Below are 22,624 nucleotides of genomic sequence, written 5' to 3'. Positions count from 1 at the left end.
AGGTGAACAGGAAGGGAGACAGATCAGTTCCCTGTGGAGCACCTTCATCACATGTGATGTGAGGGCAACTGGTCGGTAGTCGTTGAGGCCAGATGGAGTCGTCTTCCTTGGTACAGGGACCAGGCACGATGTCTTCCACAGCACCGGGACTTCCTCCTGCTTCAGGCTCAGGTTGTAGAGTTGTTGCAGGACATCAGATGGCGCAGGTCTTGAGGACCCTGGGGCTGATGCCATCAGGTCCCACAGCCTTGCCTTGGTGGAGTCTCCCCAGCTGTCTCCTAACCTGACAAGTCGTCACAGAGAGGTCATGGTGTCATGGTGTCAGTGGTGGAAGAGCCCTTTGAAGGAGAGGGCTCTGTGTCCATGCAGCTCACCAGGGGGGACAGAGGGGGAGGGGGGGAGGCAGCCGAGGTGTTTGTGAGGTGTAGTGTGTGGAGAAGACAGATGAGGGCTGTCATGAGGGCTGTGAACTAAACCTATTGAAGAAACAGTTTAGATAGTTTGCCCTCACCAGGGAGCCTCCTGGTTGTCTCCCTCCAACCTTGAAGCCAGTTATCTGCTTCATCCCGGTCCACACCTCCCTCACGTTGTTCTGTTGGAGTTTGGCCTCCAGCTTCCTCCTCCCTGGGCTTCACCTTCAGGTCGCGCTGGACTCTCCTGAGCTCATCCCTGTCCCCAGACCTGAAAGCTGCAGACCTGCCAAGGGGGGGGGGGGGGGGGGGGGGGGGGGGGGGGGGGGGACTGCTTTGAATTAGACCAAAACGCAATAGCCTATTGGAAACTTGACCCCTTAAACTCTGATTTCCAACTTAAATTAATTTAGGTTTCCTTGAACTTCTAAAAATAGCCCACATTCTATGACACTATTACATAATACATTTGTGTGTATGAAATATTTCAAGCCAAGACAGCATGTTTTCTTTAGGTTGCACCTCAGCAAAATTAAGCAGAAATCCTTTGGTGGTAAAGAACAGCTGACCCCTCAACTGAATGTACATAAGGAGGAAGTAAGGAAAGGGGAAGCGACTGATAATATTTGTTCACAGTGAAATAGATATAGTGGTGTCTGGTGCTGGTGGTATATTGGCATGAAGAAGGCAAACACCAAACACCAATCATGCTTTGCTAATCACAACTTTCTGTTGTTCTCTCTCCTATTCAGGAACAAAGGCACAGAGCAATAAAGATTAAGCTGTTATTTTCTGGCTCAATGAATAAGACATATTACAGTTTGCATTTTCTGAATTAGGCTACTTTGTAGAGTTTTACAATTGTAGAAATTATATCTCCACTGGGGGCAAGAATTCTCTCCCAAAACCAATATACATAACTGTTATGTCCACCGAGAATTGAATGTCCACAGTTAACTTAGATGAAATTGATAGTTTAACCAAACAATGTTTAGAAATTCTTTGATATTTTGTTTTAAATTTCCAAACCAGGGTAGGCCTAATATCCCCAAACAGCATAATAGTGGAGCATCTCACAATGATAAGCAATTTACAAGTAAATTGTATTGAAACAAAAGTAACGCGTGTTAATACACTCACACTGATTGGTTTCCATTAGCCTGGAGGTTCGTCAGTGTTTTTTGGTTTGTCGCTATTATTGGGACACTGCTGCCCCGGCGTAGTGGACAGTACCGAGCGCGAGTTGTTCGGTAAATCCCGACTCGAACCCTAGATATGCGAAAGAAGCCGAGCTGGAGCGGAGCTTTCCGGAACATCCGGCTGTAGCTTCTCAACATAAACAGCAATGGCGGAGGCAGCAGCAGCGTCTATGGCGGCTTCATCAATAACAGTAGGTTGGACCAAACACGTAACCTGCAGGTAAGACATGAAAAATGACTTTTAATATCAAAGATAGTGATATCGTCTGTCGTTCAACACCAAAATAGCTGTTACGCGGTGGCTGGCTAACGACTGACAACAGCGTCATCTTCGGCTCGGCTCAGCTGTTGTCTAGCTAGCTTCAGTACTCCACTGTGTTGTTGTGTTCACTGTGTTATGGTCTCAGAGTAGACTGGCGTGCTAGCTTAGCGGCCAGCGTGCTAGCCACATTTTCAACGACTAACTCGGCAAGCATTAATGCCAGACTAAAATGTTGGAATACGTAAACCAACTGTTATACAACCGAGTGATACAGTCATTCGTTGTGAGCTGTTCTCCTTTACTTTAAAACAAGTCAACGAGACCAGCGAGTCTAGTTTATTGGTGAGTTTGAATTTACTCCGCGTACCATGACCTACTATTCATAGCAACTGCTGGGTGCCACATCCAGACATTAGCTAGCGTTATCAGTCCAAATGTTTGGTGTGACCATGCTAAGAGGAGCTTTAATGCGTTGCCAATGTGAAAGTGAAAGGCGACATTTACACACAGTTGTCTCGCTAGGATCTAGCGGGTTCGTCAAACGTTTAAAGTTAGCTTTCAACGTAAAGTTAAGTTTAACATACGGATTTGAATGAACAAACAGATGTTTTCCGTTCAAATGTGTACGCCAGTAGGCCTATGACCTGAAATCGTTTAACGTTACTCGACTCGACGATTTTGTATTTTCAGGTATTTCATGCATGGTCTATGCAAAGAAGGAGAAAACTGTCGATATTCCCACGATCTGACCAGCAGCAAACCTGAAGATATGATTTGCAAGTTCTTTCAGAAGGGAAACTGTGTGTTTGGGGACCGTTGCAGGTAAAATCACACCTGAAATCTAAGTATAAATTAGAAATGTAACATATGTGGATCCAATCAATAAGGTTTGGCTCATGTTTGTAGTCAACTGGCATGGTCAAAGTCAGCTGCCACAGCTTAAAAAAGTGCTCCTGGTTGTCAGTTAAGCGGTATCATAACTTCCTTTCTAAAACTGGCCTTGCCCTCAGTCAAATGACAGCACAGCAACTTTGCTGGCAGGGCTTGTCTCAAGTGGATCAGACACCTGAGACTGCTGCTTCCTGATGTCAATATGTTGGTCTGTATCTGTGTCAGCTCCTTGTATGTCCAAAGAGGAACCACAATCACTTGTCTGTGGCATTTCAGAATTGCTTTGCTGGATAGAATAGTCTACTATAAAAAAATGTCGTTGAGTGATAGTGGTGTATGTTCAACACAATTCTAGTACATGCATAGAGCACTCGGCTCACTGTATTTGGGAAAATCTTTTGGACTAATTTTTAGTTTCCTCAAAATCCTGTTTAAAATATACAAGTTTGTTCTGTGTTTGAATATGATACACGGACGTGTTTTTAAAGGACCATACCACTGGGCTGCAACTAATGATTATTATGTGTTTTTTTTATTATCGATTAATCTGCATTTTCATCATTACTTATTTTGTTCATAAAAAGACAGAAAGTGGATAATGCACAATTTCCTTGATCCCGATTTAAAATACTTATTACCTGACTAAAAGTCCAAAACTCAAAGGTGGTCAGTTTACTATCATAGAGGACTTAGGGAACCAGCACATATTCACATTTGAGAGGTTGGAACTAGTGCATTTGTGGCATTGTTGCTTTAAGTTATGACTTGTCTATCTAAAAATCAATAACTGATTTGATAATCAATTATTAAAATGAGTACCTATTTATTGCAATTCATTATTATTCATTGCAATTAATTATTATTGATTGACCAATATGAAAATTAAGTTTTGAAGACTTTAAACTATCCTATTGAAATACATAAAAATCATGTCATGAGGTTGGCTGCAGATTAATTGAATACGGTTTGAAAATTAGCCACGTGATTTCCCTCTATCAATCATTTCCGCACTCAACAAAAACCTTTTTAAAATCCATACATAATCCGCATTAAACATTACGCAACAATTTTCATACTAGACTGAAATCAACGTCAACCATTTGCTTCCTTAAAAATATGTTGAGCAGTTTTATTTGTAGTAAATGTGCTGGAACATGCAGCGGTATGGTCTTTTGAGAAGCGGATTAGGCTCCCAGTATACAAGCTTGAATATACCCAGACAGTGTCTGCCCCATGTCTGGCTTCAGGAGCATCCCCATAGTTAGAGAGGCACTCGGATGACCCGCCCAGCAGCAGCAGGGGGACATTAGTTATTCACATACTTGATCATTTTCTTTCAATAGTCTTGCTTATTGCCTGTAGGAAGCCTTTGGTTCGGTGTATATAACACTGAGCTGCTTCTGTTGTTGTGTTGATAAGTCACATTCCTCCGTCCTTGTGATGGTGCTGCAGTGAGGAGGTTGTTCTCATTATGTCTGTGTTCCCATGGGGCTGTGCACCCTGTATTAAGAGTCCAGAGAAAAGCTCTCCCTGTGGGGGTTTATTATGGCTGAATTCCCTTGACTCTGTCTATTGTGATGGGCTCTGTCTCACTCTGTCTGTGTGTCTCTCTCTCTCTCTCCTGCAGCCCCCATGGCCAGACAAAGTGCATTCTAGCCTGCATGGCAATTGCATAACGCTCTCCGTTTCCCTCCCGCTCTCTTTCCCTGAGCTGGCCACCCCCTCCAGTGCTCTTGCTGGGTTCCTCAGGTTCATTCTGCTGCAGCACCCTCCTCTCATTTATGTATGCATAGATCCAGCACCGCTCTTCCCAGTCAACCAACGCTCCCAGTGGCTGTCTGGGAACAGACTGGTTAACAGTGTTCTGATTGAGCTCACCATCATGGATGAGAGATTGTGCAGGTGTTCCTTTTGTATGGCTGTGTGTGTGCACAGGCTGTCCTGGCCTACGATGAGCTCCATTGTTGGCGAGTCATTCAAATGATTAGAAAATAAATGATTGCATTTTTATCGAAATAGTTTGAAAATATTTAGTCAATATCAGTAGTTTTAATGATATATTATGAGCTGCTTAGAGCTAATTCCAACTCAAATATATTTTTCTATACTGCTGTAAAACATCTTATGTATTTATTAAAGTTTCTCGCCCAAAACAAAATCTTACAAGGTTGAACACATTGTGATGTCGTTGTGATAACTTCAACTAATAATCAGTTTTACTAAGTAAAGCTTGAGAACACCATAATTCCAGTCAATACAACCTCCAGTATGTGTTTGTGTGTATATATTAGTGCTGGGCAACGAGTAAAACATTTAATTGCAATTTAAAAAATAAAAAAATAAAATAATAATAATCGGATGATATTTTTTGCGATTAATCGCATTGTTATGGCAAAGTTCAATAATGAATCCAAAAGTAGTGTATTGCGCACTTTTACTTTAAAAGTACTGCTATATGAACAAAAGTGCAATAACATTTCGTTTGCAATCACTTTAAACAAATAAGGTTATTTTTAACAGCAGTATTCCCTTTACACAGTAGCAGTTATAATAGTTATGATTCTGATGATGGATATTCAGCCAGTGTTCACAACTTTATTTTGACGTGTAGTTGAAATATAAACCTTGAAAACTGCAAACCTATCTACGTCATGTTTTTTATGTTTGTTAAATTCTCAGTAGCGATAACTCAATTATATGGTTATTATACATATTACAAACAAAACTCTAAACAAATAATTTTAATTAATCATTTCTTTTTTTGCTTTTTTTTGGTATTTTCGTCAGACACATATGCAACGCTGATTACCGTAATATGTGTGGTATTTGTTATAAATGTATGTTGGTACATAGAGGGTGATAAGAAGCTGTACCTGGAGGGATTTAGGACCCAGGGGAAAGTAGGTGAAGCATGGAACCTGTAGTCTGTACCTTGACAGTAACCTGCATGAGGAAGTTATGCTAATAAAGAGTTGCACTTAACTGCAACTCTTTATTAGCGTGTTTTTAAATATATGTTTATTTAAAAACATGACAATATGTATGTTGTAGTGCTGGGCAAGTTAACGCATTCATTAATTGACGCCGACAATTATTTTATAATGCGTTTACGCTTTTAAAAATGTTTTATTTATTTTGAAAGTCCGTTGCTCACTGGCAGTGGTGGAGGGAGGCTTTGGCAGATTACGTTGATGCAGCGTGTGGGAGAAGTTTAGATAAACAAAAGCAAGACAAGCTAACAGATTACAGAGAAGTGGATACAAACTGCAGCCGGTTAGTATTGTGGAAGATTTCGGTCTGAGGAATGTTCTCAAGGTGCGCAGATTGGGAACGAGCGAAGGGCTTTGAAAATTAGCATAACGATTAACGTGAGACAACATCCGGTTTCTTCAGACGAACATCCGGTTTTCAGAGCCCAGCACTAGTATTTTGATATTGTTACGATCCTGTAACGGTAATTATCTTATTATCCAATCAGATTTCGCGCCTGCAGAGGCCTGCAGAATTACAAGTGAATCTCTTTGCAGTTTAAGTGAATGGGGACGATATTGTTGATTGTCATAGTCTTCAATCAATCAGATTTTTAGTTTGACATGTTAGGCGTATTCTTTGACTTGCCAGAGTCTTCTAGCTGGCCTACAAGTACGTCAGCATTAATGTGCAGCTTGATTGGTCAGTGGGCTAGCTTGACTCTTGTGAAACTAGCTAGCAGAACTTTGAAGTAGTCAGAGGATTTTTTTTAACACTCAATGGCTCAAGGAGGAGAAACTGATTTGGTGGTGGATTTACTGGCAACTGCTTTCTGGAGAAGGACATTTGAAGAAAAGCTGGACATTGTAAGACAGGGTTGGCCAACCCCACAGCTAGCAGCCCTGACCCAGCCAGGAAAAAGATCTGTGCGAACGTTATTCCTGGCTAACAGTATCTGAGAAGCGTTGCAAATTGTATGGCTAAGAATGCGTTTTATTTGCGACTGAGCGTCTTGGTGTTTGGAGCTATGCTGGATTTGCAAACCTGAGTTGCCCAACCAAGGCAGCAACAAGACACTAACAATCGGCTTGTTGGAAAAAAAGATGTGAAATGTGAAAGTGAAATCTGGAAGTACTTTGGCGACATTGCAGACCGTGAAGGAAAGCCCACTAACATACAACGACCCGTCTGCAAAACGTGTTTCAAAGCCACACCGACCAAGGGAGGCAACACGTCAAACATGGCAAAGCACCTTTCAGACAGACACCCCCAACTTTTCAAAGCAAATGTGATTATTATGTGATTAACATGAACACCCCCAAGCTCACCCATAACATACCCGCGAGTAGCCTTAGCCTAGTTTGACGAGAAGCCGATATGATCATGAGGTCACAAGTGTGTATATGTGTATATATATATATATATATATATTATATGATATGATATAAATTATCAGAACTGTGAAGAAAATGCACACTCCGGTACAGTAGGTGGCGGTATGCACTATGCAAGTTGGTTGCCATCTGCCAATGGAATTTAAAGAAGAAGAAGAAGCCGCTACATGTAGCCGATAGCTTCTTGTCACCGTCTATGTACATTTACAACAAATATTACGGTAATCAGCGTTGCATATGTGTCTGACCAAAATACCTTTATTGTTCAGTCTTTGTTCATCCTGCATCGCTCTTTTCTTTAATGTAATGTTACTGCCGCGACAGAGCCTCTCTCAGCTGTTAGCACTGTCAGCGAGCTTTACCCAGCATGCAGTTCGGCGGAGAAATTTTATAAATGTACAATTATTAGTGCTACAAATTGTTTATCTGTCAGATACTGTTGAGTCGTGGTGTTTTGCCCTGTTAAAGTGCATTAGTTGTGGGTTGTTAATTGTTATAAAGTAAACCATTAGTAGGGGTCCCTGTCGGTAAGACTAGCTCCGTCCGTAGCACTCCTAGCAGCAAACAACATATTTTGCTGCCTGTTGAAGAGCAACAGAAGTTGTTTCTGCTGTGTATGACTGTATATGAAAAATTCAGATCGTACGGGAAATTGAAGCCGGTATACCGCCCAGCCCTACCTAGTGCCATGGTTAATTGTAACAAGTAGTAGAAATATAAATGCTGTCTTGAAGTGGAGATACAGTGTCATCCAGAGACGCAGCATTAAATATGGGCAACGTCCTTGATTAATGGGAAACTACTTTTGGTAATGAGTCACTTTGGACTTGAAGGAGTTATTTGCTTCTGAAAAACTTTGACTTCTTTATACTCTTATGAACTTTGTATTGATGGTAGAAGTTTGCTTTGTGCCCCCTTGTAAGTAGCAGCTCAGTAGGGTCAGTAATGTTACAATCCTGGATTGCGTTATCAACTTGGGTTTTCACTGTTTGTATTTCAGCTCGTCCCTTATAGCGCTCTGGTTCTATCTTCCCTGCATTAGTGCTGTTGTTACATGTGAACTGTAACAATCCTGGTCCCGTGTGCCTCCTCAGGTTTGATCACTGTAAACCAGCAAAGAACGAGGAGTTGCCAACCCCACAGACGCTGCCGCTGCCCTCTGTCTCGCTGGCTGGCTCGTCAGACCCAGAACCCAGTGGGTCAACACCCGGTTCAGGGGCACAAGACTGGGTCAACGCTACGGAGTTTGTTCCAGGACAGCCGTACTGTGGACGGGGTGAGTTACTAGCATTGTCATGTGTCATATTGATGCTCACACCTCCAATAATAAATGTGATAAATCAACACTGGCGCACGTGTGACATTGAGACACAACCGCCCCCACATTTGTCATGTTCCAATGGACATAATTGACAGCTGCATGCAGCCAATCGGGTTACACAAGAGTTGTGAATTTATTAAGTATCGATTATTATAATGATAATAATAATAATAATAATAATAGTTGAAAGCCTTCAGTTTAATTTTGAACTTTCTGGGGTCTTCGTGGACATATAGCCTAGATGGAAGTGTGATGGAAATCAATCAATGAATCATAGAATGTACACTCCTTATGGAGTCTCCTTTATTTTGTCCTTCAAATTTCTGACACTCAACTTGGTGACGACAGTTGGTCCTTTTGGAGTTAACGTACATTTTTTTTTTGTTGCAATTCAAACAACCTCTGGCGCTTTTCTCCATTTGGCTTAGTTCATTTATGCTTGTCTGAACTCTTTCATTCAGACTCTGATGTGGGCCAAAAGAGTGAAACATGACCACCTGAAAAGGATATTATTTGCCTTCCTAGTGATGTTATTGCTTCTCGGTTTGTTTAGTCTGTAGCAGTCAACTGAGCAACAGCTGTGAATGACTCTAATGATGCAGTGTGTGTGTTAACGGGTTCATCCACTGTCATGAGGTCTGAAAATGCAGAGCATATGATTTTGTTGAAAGGTAACTTAGACCTAGACCCTATTTACACGTTTTTGTGTCTGACTGCATACTGTACCAATTTTAGAAATTGTTGTCTATTAGTCAGACGGCAGCCGCTAAACATGCTGCAAAGAATGTGATCATATTGGGACAATTTGACATCGTCGTTTACGTCCACTAAAAGTGCAACAGGCAGAGGAGGGGGAAGCTCAGGAGACTGCTGGTGTTCCTGTGGGTGCTGTGACCCTATGACCACCGAGGTTTGCTGCTCCATATTCAGATTTCACAACGAGACTTCTCCTTGAGCGAGACGTTTACCAATAACAGCAGGGATCGAGCAAAATGTAAGTTATATTTCTCCATAGGGTTCTTCACATAATGCTGTCAGACACTTAAGATAACAATCGGAGCCTGTCAATGGCAAAAACAAGGCATTATGGTGGAAGTAGCGTTACATTTGCGCTGCGTAATTGCTCTCGCAGCTCGTTTCACTGCTGCCGCTTACAGTGACTGATTCCTGTAACTAGGCGCTCGGCTGGGTGCGGGAGAAGATCGTTTGTTCATACTCTCTGCGACATAAAGATTCCAGGCTTTGCGTATCTTTGGGTGAGGTTCCCATTTAATTAGAGTTCACAATTGACAATATAACTTGATATCACTTAGCTGCCTGGTCTCCCTCTGGTGTGTCTGGCTTGCGGTAAAAAACGCGCAATCTCCCCGTCACCCATGCATCATCACCTGTCTGTTGCACCTCTGCCCCATATATTAATTACCTGCCACACTAACCCACACTGCCACCCGTGGTCAACCTGAGGTAGGCTCCCAATATACATTTATAATACCCAGACCTAACTAATGGCTCCTACACCCTCTATACTGGACCAATTTAAAAAAAAAAAAATATTGTTCGCATTATACAGTCGGGTACAAAAACATGGAAAATAGGGCTGAAGAGTTACCCGTTAAGTTCAAGTTTAAAGGTTGCTTAAGTTGAGGGCTCATTTACAAAAGAAGGCATTAGTGGCAGCATGATGAGTTTTAGTTTTGTGACACGAAATAAATGTAAACATATTTCCATGTACAGCTGAGCCTGAGAGGTCTGTCCCTCTCATCGAGGAGTTTGACAGAGAGGCATCGCAGGACAACAAAGAGCTGAGGAAGCAGCTCTGTCCGTACGCAGCCGTTGGAGAGTGCCGCTACGGAATCAACTGTGCCTATCTCCACGGCGACGTGTGTGACATGTGCGGCCTCCAGGTGCTCCACCCCACCGACAACGCCCAGCGCTCTGCGCACACTAAGGTAGGGGTTACACAAGTAACCTAACCATACCGGGCTGTGCATTTACTATCCCACATTTCCTGTAATATTCTGGATTTACGAGAGGTGGATAATAAAGCAAATTTGTTACAGCTGATATGCTGGCGACTTGTCTCTTTCACTGGTTTAAATGTCATTTGCCATTTTAACCAGTGGAAGCAACGGTCAGTACTGTCTTAAAATGAGAAGCTGTTACGGAAATGTTTTGTTTCGGGCCTCTTTGCTAGATTTGATAATGAATTCAATGGCGTCAGAGTTTAGCGACTGTGTGTATTTGGCCGAGTCACTTGCTAGTAGAGGGAGTGGTACTTTCAGTAAAGCGTACTCTGCATAGACAGCTGCTTTAAATCACACAAATATCCCACTATATGAGTGTTTTTAAACTTAATACCCTGGATATCTTCCCTTGGCGCCAACATGAAAGCTATTTTGGCTCACGATATCTCTGCTGTCAGCCATACTGTTGTGGGTAGGTTAGCGAGCCGGTCTTTAGCTTCGGTCCAACATTTGTCTTGGGCTTAGTGTTGAAACAAACAAACGTGGGCAGAAAGATCATGTGCGCGCTCATGATCATGAAAAGAATACAAACAAAGGGATACAGCAACTGTACTGATGGTGACGTCTATGCTGTTGGAGTACAGCTGGCACCCGTCTTTATGTTACGATTTCACATTAGCTTAGCAAGTAGCTAACCTACTTACTTAAAGTTGTCATAAAGCATAAATGCCTTGGCTTGCAGTGTCAATGTTACAATTAACTATTTTGTCAGAAGACAAGGCAATTATTTTTCCCAAGGGGCCACATGAGAAACGGGGACTGTTGTGGAGGGCCAGACCAATAGACTGAACTCAATCCTGCTCTGCATTATTTCACCTCTTTATAAAAAGCAGTATGTTGTATGGTTTTGACAAGAGTAAATATTATGATCAGTGGTGGAATGTAACTAAGTATATTTACTTAAGTACTGTAGTTGAGTAAAGTAGCTGGAATTTTTACTTACCGGTAAGTATTTCCATTTTATTCATCGTTGTACTTCCACTACATCTTAGAGGGAAACTCGACTTTTTACTCCACTACATTTGTCTGGCAGCTTTAGTTACTTTGCACATTATCGTTTTTCAAACCTTTCCTAACTACCCAAACTGAACAACAGAGTATAAAGAAGTTAAAATGAGCTCCACCTTAAACATCTGCAGCAGGAATAATGACCCCAAAAATATACATATGTAATATCCATATATATAATCGTAGACTACTGACAGGGATCATGTTTCTGCTAAATGAGAATCATATTTCAAATTGTAATCCTTAAACATTGTGATCTGTTATCCACAAACTAAGCACACGGCTTTACCTTTGACTTCAGTAAATAAATACTTAGAAGTCCATGTTTTGTTAAAAACTCTACACTCCGTGTCAGTCTTTCTTTTGTTTAACATAGGCTGACATTTTTGAGGGCTAAGAGCTTACTCACATCTTCCATAAGCTCAGTACACATTACTAACGTACGTAAATTGAGGAAATAAAGAGTCTCCTTCAAAATAAAAGCAATGCAGCTGTATTTTGTTCATGATGTACACTTGTTTACGGTTTATTCCTAATTTCCCATTGATGTCCCGCAGGCCGGTCGGCGACAGCCCGCGCGCCGTCAATGCAAGTCTAGTGTATAAGTTTGATTTATTAGTAAAATGCCAGCTGAGCGAAGCGTGTAAACACTTTCACAGGCTGTACCACTGCTGTGCCACTTGCCTGCCACTATCAGCAATTGCATCGGCTGTCTCTCCATCATTAGCGACCGTTGGCTAACATGAGCATAGCTGTATGTTTGTTTGCCAGATGATGGTCTTTTCTCCAATACGTTGCTGTGGCACTTCGTTTGGATTCTTTCACAAGTGTTAAAACGACAAAACATGGACAGATGAGATCTAATCTGTCCGTGTTTTGTCGTTTCAACACTTGTGATGTTTGGGCTATTTCGCAGTCGCTAGCCATCTGGGCTGTTTCGAGGATATTCCTTCCCACCCTGTTCCCAGGTTCCCACCCTGTCGTACTAGGGATGTAAGTATATACCCCCTTGGGGGCACAAGTGTGATTGGTTAAAAATGGAAGAGACATCTGATTGGCTACAAATAATTCCCCGTTGAAAAAAATGCTTTTGTGAAAAGAGTGATGTCAGGGGAGTCTAAAAACAACACACAAATGCATTGGATTTCACACATGATAAGCGGTTTGTAAATGCAGGTTCACCAGTTTGTATATGTAAGAACATCTAAATGTTTTATAAATATGAAATTTCAAATCCTTTTATCCATATATTTGCAGATTTCTATTACATTTAATTAAACAAGAACTATTTCTGTATCATGTTTTTTTAACTGGATTTTGTTCACATTTATACATGATATATATTTGTGTGGATTGAAAACCTATTTTTAAGGAGTCATTCCGACGCACCGCCCTCGTCCCACACAACTCTTTCTCTCTGTTGATGTTGTAGCGTAGGCCTTTAAGCGCCGTCGTTTAATTTGCACCCTCCCTAGTACGACTGACTTGCACACCAATCTGATTATTGTGCTAACCTCAGCACATGTTGCTATAGAAGTGTGTTCAAGTGGAACTCACTCTTGTAAACTTTGGGTCTACATCGCATGCATCAATCTATAAACCCCCATGTTTGAAACGTTTTCAAAAAGTGTCAGCCCCATCAGGTGAGACAATGAAATATGATCAAGGAAGTCCAGTTTGAGTAATACATCCCTCAGTTTGAAGGGTTTATCAAACACTAAAACACAGCAATTTATAACAGCTTAACGTCTGGAGATTTCCCATTACAAAGTCATGTACTGGGAATGAGAGCTTGCACGTATTTGATTAGCCATTGCATTCTGTTAATGGAGGACATTGTGTTGCATTGGAGCAAAGCTTGAGCCAGGACTACAGCTGCTCCAGTGCAGTGGTCTCATTTTAAATCAATGAGTGGCTGCTACTCTTGTCAACCACAGCTCAGGAATTTCACATGAGACACGAGTGAATACCTTGGTATTGTCTCAGCTGGTAGATACTGCAGTTATTCTGCTCCATTAGGTAAGGACCACAGTTTAATGGATCACTGGAGAAATGGTTGTGGTGTGTTGGTTTAACTGTTCCCTCTCCTAGGCATGCATCGAGGCCCATGAGAAGGACATGGAGATTTCATTTTCCATCCAACGCAGCAAAGACATGATGTGTGGTGTGTGTATGGAAGTGGTGTTTGAGAAGGCCAACCCAAGCGACCGCCGTTTTGGCATCCTCTCCAACTGCAGCCACTGCTACTGTCTAAAGTGTATTCGCAAGTGGAGGAGTGCCAAGCAGTTTGAGAGCAAAATCATCAAGTGAGTCACTAACGCATGGCAAGATAGGGTTTTGGAAGTGGCTGTTGGTTCCATCCTTGTATAGCTCGATGTTAAATGACTTAAATCTGTATCTCTGGTAGATTTTCTCAGGAGATTGTCAAATGTTTTAATCTTTATGAGATTATAACATCAAAACCAATGACTAAAAAAGTTGTCAGATATATGTGACCACAAGGTATTTAATCTACAGCTTGTTGACAGAAAGGGAACATCCACACAACTGAGAAGCTTAATGCTGCGTTCACACCAAACGCAATGCACACATTCGCTTTGTGTTACTCGTTGGATCATTTGTGTTTATTTGCATGGCTTATCTCCATGGAAACCATTATCAACCAAGCCATTTGTTTCCGGCATCAACCATGGAAGAAGTAACCACTATTGCTGCTTTGTACATTTGTTGTGGAAGTTCCAGATATCTTGGGAAACTAACAGCAGTCTTGTCTGGGTTCATAACATCATCCTGAGGCGCTCCGTGGATTTCATCGAAGAGTATTCACTGTATCTAGCAAACCACACGTCGGCTGGCTTACTACAGCTAGTTTACTACAGCTGTATGAACCCAAAATAAACAATTTTGCTGTGATTTAACAATAAACGGACAATAAAGGGATGCCAAAATAACAACATAATAATGGCAATTTGTAAAAAGTCTGAATTCATGTTTTTTTTGTTTTCTCCGAAAGACAACAAGCAAATCATTTTAAAATGCTTGTTTTCTCAATGGAGCTCGGATCGATGTAGCTAGGCTTTGCTAACATTGTAGCAGCTCCATTCCATCAACACTCAATATAATGTCGTCTAGGCGTAAATACGGCAGCTACACACACACATTTATACACATGGTTTCGTCCGGTCTCTACTAATATCAGGCATCGTAGAGCTCTGGGTGAACACCTACGGCTACAATATTTCTTTTCCTCCACAGTTTGATTCAACAGCAGCAGCACCTCAGTGATGACTGGAGGAGAATCTCAACGCTGATAGGCTTTAGCAACACAGTGTAACGAGAATTTCTCGCCCGAGTTGAATAATTTCGACACACTCGCGTCCATTCGCGTCTTTGCATTGACTTTTTCATGCCATCTAGTCATGAGAAAAATTTGCATCGTGTTTGGTGTGAACACAGCATAAGACAAAAAATATAGAACAAAAAACAAAACTCAACTCTTCAGTATTGCCATTGATTAAGCTATTGTCAATAATTTCATTACTGTTATCAAACAGTTACATCAGCTGTATTGAGCTGATGATATTTCAGTTATAGAATTTGGCAAGTTTGAACAAGTAATGCCACTAGAGTATCTGAAAAAAGGGCATGGATTGTTTACTTGAATACACAATCCTTTTTAAAAATGTAGAATTCACCTCTCACTGAGGTACATTTAAGGCTCAAATACGGATTGGTAAGATTTTTATTTTGTGAATGCATGACCAGAAATAATTTCCAAGCCTGTCGTTGTATATAAGCATTTGTGAACCAACGAAAAAACTCACTTTGGGAATGTTTGTAGCTCTAGCGTACACAATTTCAAATGCCACGTCCTTCTCCAAGCTCAGAAAGAAAAGGGTCTGATGAGAGAGGTGGGCCCAAGCCAGGAGCTCTGCAGCTAGAAATGAATCCCTTACATTGTTATTAATGATAATAACATACAATAAGGTCAACAGGTTGTGTTCTTAATTAAATGTTCTGGGTCATGATGCCACACAGGCCCAATCCCAGTGACCACACAACTAATCTTCAACAGACTGTTTCCATCACTTGTTTTTTTTTCTTCGCAGGTCTTGCCCAGAGTGTCGGATCACATCCAACTTTGTCATCCCAAGCGAGTACTGGGTGGATGATAAGGAGGACAAGCAGAAACTCATCCAGAAATACAAGGATGGCATGGGGTACACAGATCATTTCCTATGCTGAGGAAAACTTGCTTAAAAGCTGTATCTCTGCTGGACTTATTTCTACCAGCTGGTCAAAGAAACAGGGACACAATCTGTTTTTCTGCTTCTTTAGTTTTCACTAATGCTTAAGCTGAGTTTTTGTTTCTTTTTTTAAAGGCATTTAATATTTTCAGTCCGGCTTATTTTCAATCTTGGATGGTGATTCTGCGGGAGTGGGCGGATGATCCAGTGTGTAAAAGAAAATTCTGTAAAAGCTCCACTGAGAAAACATCTGTCTTCCAAAGATCAATGGTGTTTGATGCCTCTGGTTTTGTGCTCTGAATCACTGAGACAATCGTTGAACTTGCTGTACTTTTGCTCCTTTTGTCTTCTCCAGGAGTAAACCGTGTCGATACTTTGACGAGGGTCGTGGAACGTGTCCTTTTGGCTCAAATTGCTTCTATAAGCACGTCTTTCCTGATGGACGGCTGGAGGAAGCGCAACCCCAGCGAAGACAGACCGGATCCAACAGCAGGAATCGGGTAAGAGATCACACTACCTCCTCAAATCCTGTCATTGGCAAGTACTCATAAAAATACTGAAGTGCTACCAAGATTGTCACCGTTTGTCAAAAGCAACTGACGGCAACACCTTCTCACCTCTGCTGGATGTGGAAAATAGAAAGTGTAAGAATATGTGACCTGAAATATTTAAACTCACTTAAAAGGTTCAATGTGGCTTTTGTAGAGTGAATACTTTTGACTCGGGACAACAAAATGAACTGATAAATGCTGAATAGATGTGTCAGTTTAAATGCTATCATGTCCATTATACTTTTTTTCTTCATTTGTATCATTGAATTTCCAGGGCCAAAATGTTTTGACAATTGCCCATCCCAAGTGTGGCGGGAGTGATTTGGATATAAAAGCCATTAGTGACAGAAGAAACTGAAAAGTTAACGATGTCAAAATGATGAAATACTGAATAAAAATATTGATTTATGTGGTCAATATTTTGTGATATTTAAATCTAGATTATGATTATCAAAATAATGAGCTAGTAAATAAAAATGTTGAGTTGGTGAATTAAATCAAACAAAATTTTTTTTTCAGTGTCTTAATGGAAAACAATGAGAAAGTCGAGCATTATTTTGATTATTAGAAAAATTTGATTTATATTACGATTTTGACTTATCAAAGGGCAAGGTTTATTGGGGGGGGATCTATTAGCTGAAATGGAATATAGTACTCATAGCTATGTTTTCATTAGTGTATAAGCGCTTGAAACTGAGAAAGATATTTTCGTTTGTTTAGAGATGAGACCTTCATACCTACATAGGGAGCGAGTCCTCTTAACGGAGTCTGCTGTGTTGTACCACCATGTTTCTACAGTAGCCTAGAATGGACAAACCAAGCACTGGCTTTAGAGAGAGCCTTTTCGTGTATTTACGCTACCTGAAGGCCACCGTAGTACTCTGACAAATTTGGTAAATATCAGCCACCGCGTGCAAAACGTAATGCTAACGTAACCATGTTTTTGCTTTCTGCGGCTCACATTCTTGGAAGGCAGGAGTGAGCGAAGGAGTATTCAGTTGGTTTGCAATCTGCAACCTCACGTATAAATGCCACTAAATCCTACACACTGAACCTTTAAGTCTGAAATTGGTATCATCATTTTTGTCATTCATAACATTTCCTCTTACTTTTTTTTTTTTTTTTTTGTAGAAATGTGCTTCCATACTTTCCAAACTTTTATTGTCCTCAGAACACGTTCTTCGTTGAGAATAAAACTCTTTCCCCCTTCCTCCCAGAACTCAAGACGAACGCCGCTGTGGGACATCTTCGACGAACGGGAAAGCACCGACTCCTTTGACAACGAGGACGAGGAGATGGTGACGTTTGAGCTGAGCGAGATGCTCCTCATGCTCCTCGCCGCAGGAACAGACGATGAGGTGACAGATTCAGAGGACGAGTGGGACTTGTTTCACGAGGAGCTGGACGATTTCTATGAGATTTACCTATAGCAGCCCCCCCCCCCCCGTGTACTAGACACTAGAATGGACTGTCTTGTGCGAGTGATGGACAGTAGCTTTTTCCCCACCCCCTGTATTGTGGCAGTGCTTTATAGCAGGCCATTAATAAATGAACTTTTAAAAGAAAAAAAAAAAAAGTCCAACAAGTGCTCGTGCTAAACATTTTCTAGACTACTATCCTCTTGGGTCTATCTTGTGCAATTCATGTTAAAAGGGAAAAAATGACAAAAATAACTCAATATAAGATATAACAAATTATAACTTTCTTCAAATATTGCTAATAAACATTGTCAAGTTTATTTGTGGGTGTGGGTTTGACTTGTTAATCATCTACCCAGGTGTTAATATGTACTTCTGAGACTCTGAGGATGCACTCTTACTTACTCGGCACCATTTACTGTAATCGTGATGGGCATGTTGTAAGATTTTACATATGCTTTTTTTTTTCTTTATTAAAGCTGCTGATAGCCAATATATTGTGCTGATGTTAAATACATTCACCATGTCATGTTGTACTGAAAAGTATTTACTGTGTCCCTTTTTTCAAGGTGAAAAAGTCTGTTGTGAGGCATTTAGATTATAATGAAACGCACACTGTCCATCCCAGACATTGGAACTCAAGCGCTTGTTGTGGCTGTTTAAAGCAGGGTGACCCCTTATCCCGAATAGAATACTCAGACATTTTCGTGACATAACATAAGTTCTGGAAGAAATGTAAAATCTTTTCTTTTTCAGTGGAAAATTACTCAAGCACACAGATTTGGGCCCACAAAATTTGAGCTGCTCAATTCTGCCACTTGTGGCTGGAAGCTATACTACACAGCATTGTACTCTCCTTTACATGTCTTCCGCTTGGACAGTGAAGCAGTCTCGTTCTTCAGTAACACATTATATGTGGATCTGGGCTATGGGAAGACCTGCTCAGTGGCCCTCACCTTCCTCTTCTCCCTCCTCTCTTTCTCCTCACACACGGACTAGTCTATGAAACGTTCTGCCCTTAGAATGAATAATGAATTTATTGTGCAATTTTAGTGACATTTTATATTGGGTTTTCAAAATACTTTTGTTTTTCTGTGATCCAACTAAAGTATGGGCCAATTGGCTCCACACAGCGGTCAAATAGACAAAATAAAGAACTTCATTTTAAATTTTCTGAGCATCTAGGTACCAAGTCCTTCCTCAAGAGTCGACTCTAATAACTCTTCAGCAGTGCAGAGAATCACGGAGCTGAGAGACTTTCCATTCCCCACAACACCAGTGTGAAGTGTCCTGCTCTGTTTCTTCGCTGCTGAGACGCTTATCCACTGACTCCTGATCTCAACCTGTTAAACTCCATTTGAATGCATATGTTTGTACTGAAATGTGTGTTTTCTATGTTCCACAGCCATCCATCTTAACTTGAAATTAAAGTTTATCAACTTTAGACTGTTGCACTATTTGAGTGCTAATTTGAATACGGCGACTGCATGTATCAGAAGATCGGCGGCATGACATGTGAGCTTTGAGTGGTATACAAGTATTTACCATGTATGTTCTTTTCGAAGTAACAATTTTCAAAAACAGTTTATTAAACTTTGTACTACAGAGTGCACTGCACATGCCTCAAAACATAGTTAATCAAGCATTCACACAGTCAATGTAGGGTGCATCAGTATGTACACCGCTTTCTATCGGGTGTATAAATAGCTAAACTTCATTTATGGAAAATTGAATTTCTGGCTTCTCTGAATTGAAAACCTGTACCGTTTAAATTTCTCCAGCCATTATCCAGACAATATTGTTATTAATTTCTTTGTCTCTCAGTCTATGTTAGTGAAATTTCACTGACTCCACTGAACTTACCTCGGGCATTGTTGATTTGATGCATGTTGACTGAACCCATAATATAATGACCAGCGTTGGGCAGCTATTACTGCAGTGCCAAATAGCTCCACAGGATGGTATCTCCCTTTTATATGTTTTAAAGATGTTTAAGTCCTTGGGAGGCAGGAATTACAATCACTGTTTTGGATTCCGCATCTAAAGTGTTTTGCACACTGATTTCTCAGTTTTCACATTGGGGCCTGTGGCTCCAATGTGAAACAGGGTCGTCCTTCAATCAGAGGGCTCCACACCATGTTGTGTCCTGATGTGCAATTTGGGTAAGACATCCAAATTGCTGAGTATGAATGATTAGATGATGGATAGATGATTTGTGTCATGATGGTCAGGTGGCACCTTGCATGGTAGCCACTGCCATCAGTGTATGAATGGGTGAATGATGACATGTAGTGCACTTTGAGTAGTCAGAATATACAAGTATAGTTTACACATTACCCATTCTTAAGACAAGGTGTTGGACAAAAGCGTTTTCCAAATCATAAAGGTCACGTAAATTAAAACTAAAAACTGAAATTGAACTCTTGAAAGATTATTTTCTATTTATCAGTTACTTTTGCAAATATATATCAGTTACACTTTGAAATCTACACAAATAACTCTTCAAATCAGCATAAATTAGATCCACCGCAGAAAAAACGTCACTTTTAAAGATGGTTTGCCTGTTACTCCAGTTATTTCTTTATTTTAAAACAGTGGTGAAAACACCTGGAACAAATGCCAGGAGTAGGTAGAGTTAACATTAAAACAACATTTTGACTGGGATGTTAACTGCATGCCAAATGAATCAGAAGGCTCCCAAGCAGGTAATGTGGCTCCTGTTTCCACTTGAAAGCAACACTAACACATCTTATTCATCCTGCACGCTCACATGCACTAAAAGCATGCATGGCTATGTCAAGAAAGCAAGGAGAAGCTCTGATAACATCACATCGCACATAATAAAAACGAAATAATAAATACATGAAAATAATTCAGCTGAAGTCCAGTCCATCAGACTCCATGCCTTTCTTTGCGCATTTGCACCTTTAAGAGCATCAGGAAGGAAGAAAGAAGGGAGAAAGGGAAGCGACGCACGACTACAATGATTGCAAAAACTAGGAACGACAATCCGAAGGCAGACTATCTCCGATCCGAAGCGAGCTATTGCCCAGACTCTCCCATCTCCTCTTCTCCGGAAGCCGGGCAGCTAAGCAGGAGGCGGGACACCCAGACCACGAGCGGCAGCATTATCCAGGAGGGGAGCGGCAGCATCCAGCCACTGGTCTACTCAGCCGCGGCCGCCGCCTGCATCATGTCATCGGGGGAGTTCATGCAGACCGCTCCGCTGCTAGCGCACAAATCCAAGAGGAGCGTGCTGTACAAGGCGCTCTGCTTCCTCCTCCTCGTCTTCCAGGGGGGCATTCTGGACTTCTACCTCATCATCTTCACCGACTTGTACTGGTGCTCATGGATCGCCACGGATCTGGTGGTGATCTCGGGCTGGGGGATTTTCTTCATGAAGAACGCGCGGAGCAAGAGGGAGCGGGCCTGCGGCTTCCACCAGAAGAGCTCCGTCTTCGGCTGCAACCTCGGGGAGTTTACCTACGCATACCTGGCCTGGCTCATATATGTTATCGCCTGCACCCCGAAGGTGGTGCTCATCCTGGAGACAGCCATCCTGGACCTGATTGAGCTCAAGGTCCCGTGTGGAGTGACCGGCTTCAAGATCATCATGCTGCTGTCCGCGCCCCTGCTCTTCTGCCTCATCAACTCTATCATCGAGGATTTAAACGGGGCGACGGGGCACCACTCCCAGAGCTGCTTCATGAGCACCTGCTTGGACCTGCTGGACAGCTTCACACTGGTGGAGATGCTGCTGAGGAGCGAGATCCCCACCGTGTACCTGAAGTACACCGTCGTCTCTGTGTATTTTGTGGCCATGGCTGTGCCGGTGATCTGGCTTTACGAGCTGACGGCGTCGGAGCTGCGCTGCCGGTGGCTGTGGGCCCGCTTCGCCACGTGCCTGGTGGTCAACGCGCCCCTGCTTGTAGTCAGGTGCTTCCAGGTCTTCGTCTACAGGATGCCGGTGTCGGTGTTCATGTTCAAAAACATCTTCTTCTTGGTCTTTAAGTTCCTGGAGCTGGTGGAGCAGTGTGTGGCGGTGCGGGGGGTCCGGAGGCTCACCGGAAGCAGCAACCCGGCCCAGTTCTCCCACTGCGTGTCCGAGAACGACATGTGTCCGCACGGATACGTCAACACCCTGGCAGTCACCCAGTCCTAGAGTCGGGGACCACAGGCTGAGGGTCTGAGGTGATGGCGGGAAAGCGGAAAAGTCGTGTTGCGTTCCAGTCACGCTCAGGAAATGGGAAAATCCAACTGGAATCCAAATTAAAAACCCAACTCCTGCTTCCAGATTGTGGCTCTGGTTAAATTATGATTTGGGAATAAAGACCCCACAAACCTACATGAAATGATATTCAGGAAATAATATTTGTTATTATATTTGCGATTATATTTCAAATTAAATTAACATTGGAAAGAAAATCTAAAGCTAATTATCCACATCCAAACGTAAAGGGTCACTTTAACCAAATGGCAAAAACACATATTATACATGTTGGGGTCTGATAAATGGCTTCAACATGTGCTGTGGACAAAGACAATCAGGCCTTAACTTTTTCAAGCAAAGGTCTCATCCTGATTTGTAGTTGATAAGAGCAAAGGGATTTCACACTCAGGTGTGAATTCCCCCCCCCCCCAAATAACCATGGTAACCGCGGCAATCTCATTGGCCGAGAGCCAAGAGAACCCAGGACCCCTGTGGTTCAGCCGATGTTCTATAAAACTCTCTGCTGCCCCCACCTCAAAGCTTTCCCCCTTCGACCTCGGTTGAGTTAGGAGGCACACAACCGCTCTCTTCGCCCGGACCTTCGTCCTGGACGCATGAAGACACATCGGCCTCTCCTCCCCCCCCCTCCAGCACGACGAGGCCACGAGGAAGCAACGGCCCTTCAACCCTACTCAAACCCTGACAAGCCGTTTCGCTGG

General features: G+C 42.0%; 2 protein-coding genes across 2 annotated transcripts; both read left to right on the top strand.

Moving 5' to 3' along the window:
* Positions 1-1,732: 1,732 nt before the first annotated feature.
* On the top strand, positions 1,733-19,165 carry mkrn1 (makorin, ring finger protein, 1). The gene is made up of 8 exons (XM_079294591.1): positions 1,733-1,829; positions 2,562-2,693; positions 8,221-8,402; positions 10,182-10,396; positions 13,571-13,785; positions 15,589-15,699; positions 16,082-16,226; positions 17,495-19,165. Exons 1-8 carry the CDS (start codon positions 1,756-1,758, stop codon positions 17,705-17,707), a joined length of 1,287 nt encoding a protein of 428 aa, XP_079150717.1. The 5' UTR covers positions 1,733-1,755; the 3' UTR covers positions 17,708-19,165.
* Positions 19,166-20,678: 1,513 nt separating this feature from the next.
* Positions 20,679-21,857, top strand: tmem121b (transmembrane protein 121B; the record flags this gene model as incomplete). Its single annotated transcript, XM_079294906.1, has 1 exon — positions 20,679-21,857. One exon carries the CDS (start codon positions 20,679-20,681, stop codon positions 21,855-21,857), a length of 1,179 nt encoding a protein of 392 aa, XP_079151032.1.
* Positions 21,858-22,624: the final 767 nt, after the last annotated feature.

This window comes from Melanostigma gelatinosum (assembly GCF_949748355.1).
Source record: "Melanostigma gelatinosum genome assembly, chromosome: 22".
NCBI lineage: Eukaryota > Metazoa > Chordata > Actinopteri > Perciformes > Zoarcidae > Melanostigma > Melanostigma gelatinosum.
This window is presented reverse-complemented; position numbering and strand designations above follow the sequence as displayed.